General features: G+C 40.0%; 1 protein-coding gene across 18 annotated transcripts in view; it reads right to left on the minus strand.

The window, feature by feature from the left end:
- The window catches only part of EPB41L2 (erythrocyte membrane protein band 4.1 like 2), a 232103-nt gene that overhangs the window by 54247 nt on the left and 165365 nt on the right, over positions 1–12491 (minus strand). For all 18 annotated transcript variants that reach the window (XM_066247989.1, XM_066247988.1, XM_066247987.1 and 15 more), the window contains 4 exons: positions 11309–11527; positions 5928–6015; positions 1370–1522; positions 747–844 (listed from right to left, as the gene is read on the minus strand). In XM_066247989.1, coding sequence (XP_066104086.1) covers positions 747–844; positions 1370–1522; positions 5928–6015; positions 11309–11527 — 558 coding nt within the window. The remainder of the gene's footprint in view (positions 1–746; positions 845–1369; positions 1523–5927; positions 6016–11308; positions 11528–12491) is intronic.

Consider the following 12491-nt stretch of genomic DNA (forward strand, 5'->3'; position numbering starts at 1 on the left):
AAAGTAAGAATGATGAATGTATGTAGTTGTGTCACTTAAGGTAGCACTTGATACCACAAGTACAGAAAAGGGCAGGTCAGGACACAGGACAAATCTAGAAGCAACAGACTGGCAGGCTGGCATGCAAAAAGGGCAGGGGCTTGAGGGAGTTAGGCCATGCCAGACAGGGTAGCAAAGGGCAGACCACAGGGTTCGGGCTGGTTTAGGAAAGAAGTAAGGCAGGACTGGGCCGAGAACAACAACAAATGAAACTTACATGAAAGACAGGGGAAAGGGAGTGGAAGTCGGGAAGGAGACGCAGTGGTGGTGGAAGGAAAGGAGGCTGTGGTCAGAAAATGGAGCGTAGGACCCCTGCAGAGACCAGACAGCTTGTGGGATGACAAGCCATGGCAACAGAAATGTATATGCATATTTTTCATCAAGAACCCTGACATGGAGAAATAAAGAATCGCTCATTTTCTTAAATTCAGTGGAGAGTAATTCAGTTAGCTGATGGTCATAATGGAGAACACTAACAAGCCTGACCAGACAGAGGGGCCAAGGGCTCCGTGACACGCCCACTTCTGCTGGCAGAGGAACGGAGAAGACGCGAAGGGGACTTTGCAGACAGAGAAGATTTGACACTGAGGAGAGCAAGGGTCAGAACAGACAGTGTTGCTCATCTGCCACACTCTCCACCACCCCATCCCTGGGCACAGAGGGTACTTTTAATTAATATTTAGCTGTTTGCCTTTTTTTTTAATTACCTGTAAAAAGTATGATGTTCCACACACACCTTCCATAGCCTTTTTGCGGCCCGATGGTTCGGCAGTTTGAATCCAATGGTGCTCTCAAACTGTTCCAGCTAGAATAAACCCATGGAATGCATCAGTATATTTCTTTAAGAGTTAAGTAGAAGCTACTAAAAAAACATGGATTCAGATTTTCTCTAAAAAGTAATTCTTCTTGAGAAAATATGAATGTAACATAATTATGTAAAAAGGATATTTCATAAACTGCAATTCTAGTTTCTAGGTAAAGCAGGTATACAACTATTGATGTAAACCAACTATCCTTCGATGTCCACTAAAGCTCATGTTACCAACTTCCTACTGATCTCTACCACTGAGCTGATTCAACAAATCAATAATGAGCCCCACAATGTGGCAGGCACTACCGACTTTCCTGTTCTGCGAAATTGTTATTGTAGCTTGTATTTTAACAACTGGAATATATGATATATGCAGCTTTATTATTAAGAACTCTGACCTTTTTCTACTATGGAGGAATAAGAATAGTTCATTTTCTCAAACTCAGTAGTAAAGAACTCATAAAAGAAACCACTGACAAAGCCTGACCAGATATGCCAAGAGCTCTGTGCCATGCTTACCTCTGCCGGCCTAACTTTAATGTAGAAGTTACTGCGCTTATAGGAAATTTTCAAGATTTTTGGCCAAGCAAAACGATTGATTCTCAGTCTGTCTTTGTAAATGAGGAGCCCGTTAGCACACACGCCCAGCTTGATGTCCACACCTTCAGAGTCCTGCCAAGCACAAGCCATTTGAGCACGGTTAGAGCTGTGAAAGTTACATAGATCAGGAAGCTCCCCCAGCCCTCAAACCATGACCAGGAATACCAACCTAATGGCTGTACATTCAAGTGTCATTGCCAGGACACAGGTTAATAGAAACAGTAGGATATAAAACATATCTTAAATCTAGTCATCTTCAGAGATCAGATTTGATTTGCCAAAGAGATATAACAACATGACTACAGGATACAACATTCTTCAAAAGGCCTAATTCATGTTCTCAAGCTTGGTTCTAAGAGCTAACGAGGAAGAAAGGAAACAGAACTCGAGTTAGGTATCCTGTAGATATGAGATAAAAATGTTTACCAAGAGGCTATTCCAGCCTCTGTGGACAGTATGGTCATCTAAGGACATTTAGGTTCAGCCTTTTACTTTAGGCAAATTTATTGCAGATGGATTATTCTAAGCTAGTAGTTATTAAAGTTATGCTTATATTCTGCAGAAACTCCAGTCCCACATAGAAAATTCTCTTCTACGCTGACAGGGTTGAAATCTTTGAATTCTTTCAAGTAGTTCTTCAATAACTCAGAGTGCTGACATCCAGTCCCGCTGCCACATTCCTTGGCTGGCATAGTTCAAAGAACTGCAGGCTATTCTTGAACTTACTAATAGTGTTTTCTTTCCCCAGTGTTTTAATCTAGGATAGATGACAATTTAGAATAATCACAAGCCTGAAAGATTTTAAACTATCAAATAAATTTACAGACAAAGGTAAAAAACTGGTTCTTCACATTTCAAGTAGTGTTAAATATCTAAGATATACAATATTCAAAATATACAAATTATTGTTTAGTTTTCTTGGAAAAACTGAGTATCATTCAAAATGTGTAAAACTGAAGAATAATATTCAGGGACAGTCACATTTTCAGAAGCCATCAACAAAACAAATTCTCAAAAAACACCTTATTTAGTCTAGGTCTCAATTCAATAAAAGCATAACATTTTGACTATCTTGTTACTGAGAACAATTTAACACCATTTATATATTTAAAAAATAAATAAAAAGTACAGTTCTAGGTGACTGATGCCGATTGCTTTAGTTGCCGATATGTGAATAATTCATACAAATAAAATAACATTAGACCATCTGAGGAGGTTTAAAAATGTCATCTATACGGTGCTTTATTCACCACTATCCTGGCAGCCACAGTTCTCTCTAGGAACAGAGTAAAAAGCTGGAATGAATCAGGCACAGGTGTCCGAGCAACTTGGCACCAGACACAAATGGTGTGTTTGCCAAAAACATCCCTGGCCGTGGCCACAGGAAGCAGGCCGGAAGGCTGCCCAAGACAGCATGTTCTCACCACAAGGAGGAGGCATCCCTTCCTTGAAACACTGAACAAAGCCAACTAGTCCGAAGCAGTCTCTACAAAGGACACTGCAGCTATTTTATCTGACTTGAAAATAAAAAAAAATCTGGATCCAAATCAATCAGTTGATTTTCAGTTGTTCCACACATTGTTTTAGAATTATCAGTATTAATATGACTAAAAATTACAGATAAAAGATCAAGAAGTGGAAGGGAAAAAACATGCCTTAATTGTCCATATTTGACTTCTGACATTTAACAATGATGTCAGCAAAATAAACTAATAAAAAGGGAGCATCAGCTGTTCCTTGCTCACGGCCTCGGGAAGCTGTCCCACGCGTGGCTATCAACAGGATCCATGCCCACTGACGTCCGAGTGGGTTCAGCCTGTGGAAAGTTCTTCAAGAGCAGAGGGAGGGAGGGCAGGGGGGAGTCCAGGTTTTTAACACCCAGGTCTCCTCCCTGTATGACTGTCATCTGGCTGGCTGTGTTCTTGACAATGACAGCTCCTCTCAAGACAGACTTGTCACTCTTTGCCCTCACCCCTTCAGAAGTCTCACCACTCTGTGGTTTCCCTGTACTTGTGTCCAAAAGCCTTCTATTCAACACCTTTCCACTGGTCCTAATGTGAGTGAGTGTGCCATTAAGAACTCTTCCAATAATAAAATATTAATTTTAAAAAATTTTAAATTATGATCTCTAGACAATGAAAAATGTCTAAAGGCACACAAAAAACTACACAAAGTTCTTTGAAGTTGCTACAGATATTCCTTTAAATGAGCTACAAGTATCTTGCATATCAATTATTATCTGAGTCCACCATATGAAAAATAGAATGAATGTTATTTTGCATTTTTTTAAAAAAGCTATCTGCTCCAAACCACAGAGCTGGAACTTTATTAATAGTTAGCAAAGAGTTGGCAACTTTTTTACTTTTTTAAGATTCAACTATAAAATCAAGAATCTTGAAACCATCCAGTATTGCCATCAACCAATGGCTTTCTAACTAATGATCAACAAAGTAGCAGCTGCAAGATTTACAAGTGGCAAGTGTCCCAGGGTTTACAGGAAGAGAGATGTGCTCCAAACCTGCTCTCTCTTTCCTCCCTCCCTCTCTCGTTTCTCAGCTAACCCAGCCAGTCCCCATCATAGAGAAATCAGCTGAAGACACAAAATTATCAGGAATTTTTTTCACCTCCTAGGGATTAGCAGAAGATACTGGGCAGAGAGAACTGCTTTAAATATGTGGCTTGAGGCAAGTCATCCCCCGCACTCTGTTTTATGTAGTTTTGTAAAATAAAAATATTCACATCTTAAATGAGATGGCTTATATAAAAGGACTTTTAAAAATTAAAGGTATACAACACCTAGCAGTTCAAAATGCTGCTGCTAGAAACTATTTGCTAACATGCAAAAAAGTGTTTAAAAGAGCAAGTTAAAAAAAAAAAAGCACAATTCCATTTTTAAAATGCGTGAGTTTAACTGTTCAAGATTTTTTTTAAAAACAAGAAAATGTATCCAAATATTAACAGCAATTGTTTTACATAAAAGCATTCAGTGATATTTTCTCTTGTTTACCACTATTTTCTATGATGACATGTATTACCTTTGTAATAAGGAAAAATATTTAAAGATTAAAAAAAGTCACTGAGGAAAAAAGCATTTTTGCAAACATGAAATACTATTAACACAAAAGCAAGAAGTATTAATCTGAGTTCTAGGGAGTGTGGGGGCTTTTCTGGAGATTGTACACATCATCTAACCTGGGCTTCCTCTGCTACAACTAGGGACTGACAGGTGTTTTCTGTGTGTGTGTGTGTGTGTGTGTGTGTGTGTGTGTGTGCAGGACAGAGACAGAGAGAGAGACAGACAGGAAGGGAGAGAGATAAGAAGCATCAGTTCTTCGTTGTGGCACCTTAGTTGTTCACTGATTGCTTTCTCATGTGTGCCTTGACTGGGGGGCTACAGCAGACCGAGTGACCCCTTTCTCAAGCCAACAACCTGGGGTTCAAGATGGTGAGCCTTGCTCAAACCAGATGAGCCTGCACTCAAGTTGGCGACCTTGGTATCTCGAACCTGGGTGCTCCATGTCCCAGAATGATACTCTATCCCAGGCGTCCCCAAACTACGGCCCGCGGGCCGCAATGCGGCCCCGAGGCCATTTATCCAGCCCCCACTGAACTTCTGGAAGGGGTACCTCTTTCATTGGTGGTCAGTGAGAGGACCACTGTATTCGGCAGCCCTCCAATGATCTGAGGGTCAGGCCTGGCAGGGTCTTCTAAAAGCAGGTGACCACAGGTTCCCTCAGCCTGTTGAGCTGACTCTAGACATATTTTTCAAAATCAAATCCATCTTTCATCTCCCATCTTGTTCTCCTTGACTCTCTCCACTAAGTGATCATCCAGAAGAGGCTCATGATGTAGGTGACTGATTATTGGCATCCTCCCACCCCACCCCACCTTCTTCTATCACCCATCTCCTTGAGTTCATCCTCTCCCACGTCTCAAATTAGACTGAGGGTGTCATGTCACCTGGAGCCTGGGCCAGCCTACTTCATCTCACAAAAGGTATAGAACAGACCAACAGGGGGAAGCCCAACTGAGGGCTCCTTTACAAGCCAGGAGTTTCTGGACAAAGGCCAATACCCACGCTGCTAATACCCTTTCATGGTGCTAAGATCTGCTCTCTGATCCCAAGACAGAGGCAGGGGAGGGAGCTGGGAGAGAAGCAGCACTTGGAACAGCAAAAGCTGAGATGCAGAATAAAGCAGGATGAAGGACAAGAAGGCTGACAGGAGTCTTACAATAAGTACAGATAAAAGGGTATTAAATAAAAATATTGAGATAGAAAGAAAGAAAGAAAGAGAATAAACGGACCCTCCCACAACCATAAACACCACAATTAATCACCAAAGAAATACTATAGAGGTCCTCAGGTGAGGATGAGCAGCCGTCTGCTAAAGGTGAACACGTTATCAACACGAGAGCCCTCTCAAAGGCTTCAGTCAACGGACTGCAAAGTGGCCGCCTGTCCACCACGTCACAGTACCTTGGCATGATGCAGGTCAACGCCATACATGGACAATCTCTTTGCATTTTCTAAGAACTGAGAATCAGCTTGTGCTGGAAATAAGCCCCTAAAAATCAAAAGAAACAATATTATCTTATTGGTGGGTGCAAAGAAAATGTGGCCAAAATAGAGAAAGAGTGTATGAGCTTGGAAAGTTTGGGGTGGAGGAAGTAACACAGATAAATTTGCAGACAAGTAGATAACAGGTAAGATTCAATTCTCAATCTAGCCGTTTTTCTCTTAAAATCCTCTAACATAAACCACTTTGTTACAAGGAGATGCACCTCAACCCTTATCCTTTTTATTTTAGAAAGCTGCTTTCAATTTTTTTCCATCGAAGAAAAATGCCCCAGTAATAATGGGTACAACATAATTTTTTAAAGTAATAATAAAATGAAAGAATAAAGAAGTGATTTCATCTTTCTGAAATAAACAAATTCTTAATTTTATTTTACAAGGACTGATCATAACAACGATCAGAAGGATCTGTATTTGATTTTACTCCTAGGGTAGACGACACATAGCACATTCTATCCATACTGAAATTATTTCCCTTCCTACCAACATTCCCAACTAAACAAATCCTAGGCTACGAGAAAGCAGGACCATGTCTCATTAATTTTCATATTGCCCATGGCATTGCAGCACCCAGTATTCAAATTCAAATTACAATGTATGTTTACTGACATGTATAAAAGTAAAAAATAGTATCTGACTTTTTTTACAGAGACAGAGAGAAAGAGTCAGAGAGAGAGAGAGAGAGAGAGAGAGAGATAGGGACAGACAGGAACGGAGAGATGAGAAGCATCAATCATTAGTTTTTCACTGCGACACCTTAGGTGTTCATTAATTGCTTTCTCTTATGTGCCTTGACCACCCGGGTCTTCAGCAGACTGAGTAACCCCTTGCTTGAGCCAGTGACCTTGGGTCCAAGCTGGTGAGCTTTGCTCAGACCAGATGAGCCCGTGCTCAAGCTGGCAACCTCGGGGTCTCGAACCTGGGTCCTCCGCTCTATCCACTGCATCACCGCCTGGTCAGGCAGTATCTGACTTTAAATAAAAAATATTTAAAGCCAAATACTAGCCCTGGCCAGTTGGCTCAGTGGTAGAGCATCGGCCTGATGTGCAGGAGTCTCGAGTTTGATTCCCAGCCAGGGCACACAGGAGAAGCGCCCATCTGCTTCTCCACCCCTCCCCCTCTCCTTCCTCTTTGTCTCTTTCTTCCCCTCCCGCAGCCAAGGCTCCATTGGAGCAAAGTTGGTCCGGGCACTGAGGATGGCTCTATGGCCTCTGCCTCAGGCGCTAGAATGGCTCTGGTTGCAACAGAGCGACCTCCCAGATGGGCAGAGCATCACCCCCTGGTGGGCATGCCGGGTGGATCCCGGTTGGGCACATCCAGGAGTCTGTCTGACTGCTTCCCCGTTTCCAGCTTCAGAAAAAAACAAAAAAAAAAAGCCAAATACTGCATTTATTTATTTTTTAATGTATTGGGGTGACATTGCTTAATAAAATTATCTAGGTTTCAGGTGTACAATCCTAAAATATATCATCTGTATATCGCATTGGGCATTCATCACTCTAAGTCAAATCTCCTTCCATCATCCATCATCTATTTCCCCTCAACCCTCTTCTACCTCTGCTGACCCCACTTTCCCTCTGCTAATGACCATACTATTGTATAAGGAATTTTCCCACCTAATTCCTTCACCCTTCTTACCCAGTTGTAAACCCTCTCCTCTCTGACAGCTGTCAGTCTATTCTCTATCTATGAGTCTGTTTCTATTTTGTTGCTAGTTTATTTCATTCATTAGAGTCCACATATAAGTGATATCATATGGTACTTATCTTTCTCTGACAGGTGAATTTCTCTTAGTGTAATTCTCTGCAGGTCCATTCACGCAGTCGCAAACAGTAAGATTTCCTTCTTTTTTACAGCTGAGTGTATAGTACATTGTGTAAATATATCATTGCTTTTTTTTTTCTTTTCTTTTCATTTTTCCGAAGCTGGAAACGGGGAGGCAGTCAGACAGACTCCTGCATGCGCCCGACCGGGATCCACCGGCATGCCCACCAGGGGGCGATGTTCTGCCCCTCTGGGGCATCGCTCTGTTGCATCCAGAGCCATTCTAGCGCCTGAGGCAGAGGCCACAGAGCCATCCCCAGCGCCCGGGCCATCTTTGCTCCTCCAATGGAGCCTGGGCTGCGGGAGGGGAAGAGAGAGACAGAGAGGAAGGAGAGGGGGAGGGGTGGAGAAGCAGATGGGCACTTCTCCTGTGTCCCTGGCCGGGAATCGAACCCGGGACTCCTGCACACCAGGCCGATGCTCTACCCTGAGCCAACCGGCCAGGGCCAATCACTGCTTTTTTATCCACTTATCTACTTATAAATACTCCAGGTAATTCTAGCTAATCCCATATTTTGGCTATTGTATTCTTTTGAATTAGTGTCTTCAGGTTTCTTCGACTGTATTCCCAAAAGTACAATACTGGATCATAAGGCAGTTCCATTTTTAATTTGTTGGGGTAATTCCATACTTCTTTCCACAGCGGCTGCACCAGTCCCACCAACAGTGTCCAATGGTTCCCTTTCCTCCACATCCTCACCAACACTTGTTTATTGATTAATTGATGATAGCCATTCTGACAGGAGGTGATATCTCATTGTATTTTTAATTTGCATTCCTCTGATGATTAGTGACATTGAGGAATTTTTCATGTGTCTTTTGGCCATTTGTATATCCTCTTTGGAAAGTGTCTATTCAGGTCCTTTGCTCATTATTAAATTGAATTCCTTGTGGTTTGGGTGTTGAGTTGCAGAAGTTCTTTATAAATTTTAGATATTAACCTCTTATCAGATATTTCATTGGCAAATATGTTTCCCCATTCAATGAGTTGTCTTTTCATTTTGTTGGTTTCCTTTGCTATGTAAAAACTTTTTAGTTTGAGCCTGACCAGGCGGTGGCGCAGTGGATAGAGCGTTAGACTGGGATGCAGAGGACCCAGGTTTGAGACCCCGAGGTCGCCAGCTTGGGCGTAGGCTCATCTCGTTTGAGCAAAAGCTCACCAGCTTGGACCCAAGGTTGCTGGCTCGAGCAAGGAGTTACTGAAGGCCCATGGTCAAGGCACATGTGAGAAAGCAATCAGTGAACAACTAAGGTGTCGCAGCGCGCAACAAAAAAGCTAATGATTGATGCCTCTCATCTCTCCATTCCTGTCTGTCTATCCCTCTCTCTGACTCTGTCTCTGAAAGAAAAAAAAAAAAAACAAAAAAAAAAACTTTTTAGTTTGATGTAGTTCTATTTATTTATTTTTTCTTGTTTCCCTTGCTTGAGGTGAAATATTAGAAAAAAATATTGCTACAAGAAATGTCCACAATGTTACTGTCTGCATTTTCTTCTAGAATTTTTATGCTTTTCAGTCTAACATTTAAGTCTTTAATCCATTTTTAGTTCACTCTTGTGTATGACGGTAGAAAGTGGTCTAGTTTCATTTTCTTGCATTTATCTGTCCAATTTTCCCAACACCATTCATAGAATAGACTATCTTTACCCTATTGTATGTTTTTGCCTTCTTTGTCAAATATTAATTGACATAAAGCCATGAGCTTATTTCTGGGCTCTATATTGTTCCATTAATCTAATATGTCTTTTTTTATGCCAGTACCATGCTGTTTTGGCCTTGTAGTAAAAATTTTGTATCAGGTAGTGTGATTCCAACGTTGTTGTTCCTTCTCAAGACTGCAGTGGTTATTCGGGGTCTCCTGTAGTTCCATGTAAATTTTTGGAATATTTGTTCTACTTCTGCAAAATATGCCATTGGTATCTTGATAGGAGCTGTGTTTAATCTATAGATTGCTTTGGGTAGTGTGGACACTTTAATGTCATTTTTTCCTATCCATAGTCACTGTATATGCTTCCACTTATTTGTATCTTCCTCAATGTCTTATAATTTTCTGAGTACAGATCTTTTACATCCTTGGTTAAATTTATTCCTACATATTTCATTATTTTTTAAAGCAACTGTGAATGAGATTGTTTTGTTAATTTCCCTTTCTATTAGTTCATTATTGGTATTTAAAAATGCAACTGATTTTTGAATGTTTATTTTATATCTCTCTACTGAATTTATTTATCAGTTCTAATAGTTTTTTAGTGGCATCTTTAGGGTTATTTCTATACAATATCATGCCATCTGCAAATAATGATGGTTTTACTTCTTCCTTGTTCATTCTTCAAAAAACCAGCTCATGGTTTCATTTATCTTTTGTATTGTTTTTTTAAGACTCTTTTATTTCTGGTTAGATCTTGTTTACTTCCTTCTTTCTCCTCACTTTGGGCTTTGTTTTTGTTTTTCAAGTTCCTTTAAGTGTAAAGATAGACTATTTGAGATTTTTCTTGTTTCTTGAGATAGGCCTGAAATGTTATGAATTTCCCTCTTAAGACTGCTTTCACTGTGTCCCATAGATTTGGAGTGGTTATGTTCTCATTTTCATTTGTTTCAAGGTACCTTCTGCTTTCTTCCATGATCTTATTGTTATCCCATTCACTGTTTAATAACATGTTATTTAGCCTTTGTGTGTTTTCAGTTTTGTTTTCTTGTTATTGATTTCTAGTTTCATACCTTTATGGTCAGAGAAGACTGCATTTTTTTTTAAGTCAATGAATGTGGTTTATCTAAAAACTTCTAATCTCTAAAAGTTCCCTTCAAATCATTTATAAAAAAAAAAATTTTTTAACTTTAATTTTGCACTATGGGATAAAATATAATTTTGTAGCTAGAGTTTTTAAAACTATGCTAAAAAAAGCATTTTGTATTCACACAGATATGAGTTCTCAAAGTAAGCAATTAAGTTACCTTTAGCTTAACCAAAGGTCATCTTCTGTGCATAGAGAAACCACGTGTACACTTCAGTTATTTCTCTTAAGTCCATCATCACCCACATTTGTAATTCAAATCCTAATGCCTCATCATCTTTCTGGTTTTCTTATTAAAGATGATAATAAAAACAAAGGGCAGTAAAAATATAAAGTAAATGCCAAACAAGTATGCGTGTAAGTTTGTTTCAATTGTGTGTGTATCAAGAAATAAGACTGGAAGTAGAAAAAAGACATCATAAGAAAAGTAAATGTTTCCAATAAATGAAAACATTTGGCCTCATGAGCATATAGTAATTCCTCATACTGTAGTCACAAAGACCGTGAAAGAATATCTCAAGGGCTGCAGGATACCTTGATTAGTACTACGTGAAGCACCCCCCCCAAAAAAATTGGATAAGCCCATCAACTATGCTCTAATGTCTAGCAAGTTTTATATGAATCTATCTATCATTGCCATTTTCCCTCGAGCACGCAAGTCAACAGACCTGTGGGTTTTATGTAGCTCTACCACCTTCTCCTCTAGCTCCTTCGTCTGGGAGGGGGCAAACTGGAAGTCACTGAGGTCATGACTAGCATGCTCTTCTGGATCATAGTCTCCAAGTTCAGCCTGTAGTGTGTAAGATCCCAGGAGGGCATGGGTCACAAAAGAGCAGGGCAGACGGCCAGAGGCAATGTCCTGCCGGAGCTGAAGGCACAGGAAGTATCTGAGAAGCAGGGGGAGAAAGAGTTGGGGAGAACAATTAGTTAAGATTGCAGTGCTCATAATCTCTGCGCTCTAATATTCCCTTTGAAAACAAATATACAATATAGGCACACTTTATATTATCCCTAGCAAAAAAGTTCTTCTGTAGCAGGAAGCCCACCATGCTCTTTGGAAGCCCAACCTGTGGCTTTCATACAGAAACTGAGTCTAGAGAGCAAAGCAATAGAGTGGAAATTCTGAACTCCTATTCCAGTAGTATATTATGACTGTGACTAGTATTACCACAAAGAGTTTTGTGACTGAAGGTAAAAATTCCAATCATTTAGACTGTCCCCTTGGGTTTAAAACTAATTAAAATTAGCATGACCTTCAGAAGTTGTAAAAATTAATCAAATTTTTAAAATAGGTGCAACTCTTAAGCATTAGCAAGCAAAGCTAAAGTCACGACACCCTTTATCTTCTCCTTTTCACACTGATTTCTTACATTCTACTGGGAAGCCCTTTCGTGCCCCTTCACCCCATCTAAAGAGGAAGCTATTCAGCTGATAGAATAGCATGGGCTGCAGAGCCAAGCAAAGCTGACGCTATGTAACTCTGAGCAAGTTAACTGACTTGCCTTAAGACTAATTCCTCACCTGTAAAATGGTAAAAACTCTACCTCCCTCTGAAGAGGTGGGTAAAAAAATTAGATAATATAAATAAAACACATGGCATGGTACCTGGGAATCAATATTTGGCAGCCATAATCTTATTAATATTAATATTAGTAATAATAATTATTATTCAGTGTCCCAAGAGCTTACAAAGAGTTATAAAAGATTGTTTTTTTTACTAAATAATATGCAGAAACATATTATTTACATTCTAAGGAGGTTTTTTGGGGTTTTTTCGCTCCCTATGATACTCCTTGTGCTGACATTTTAAAAGCCGATTGTTACTCTCAAATTTAACCAGTTGCTAAGGTT

Source organism: Saccopteryx bilineata, chromosome 12 (genome assembly GCF_036850765.1).
Source record: "Saccopteryx bilineata isolate mSacBil1 chromosome 12, mSacBil1_pri_phased_curated, whole genome shotgun sequence".
Classification (NCBI taxonomy): Eukaryota; Metazoa; Chordata; class Mammalia; order Chiroptera; family Emballonuridae; genus Saccopteryx; species Saccopteryx bilineata.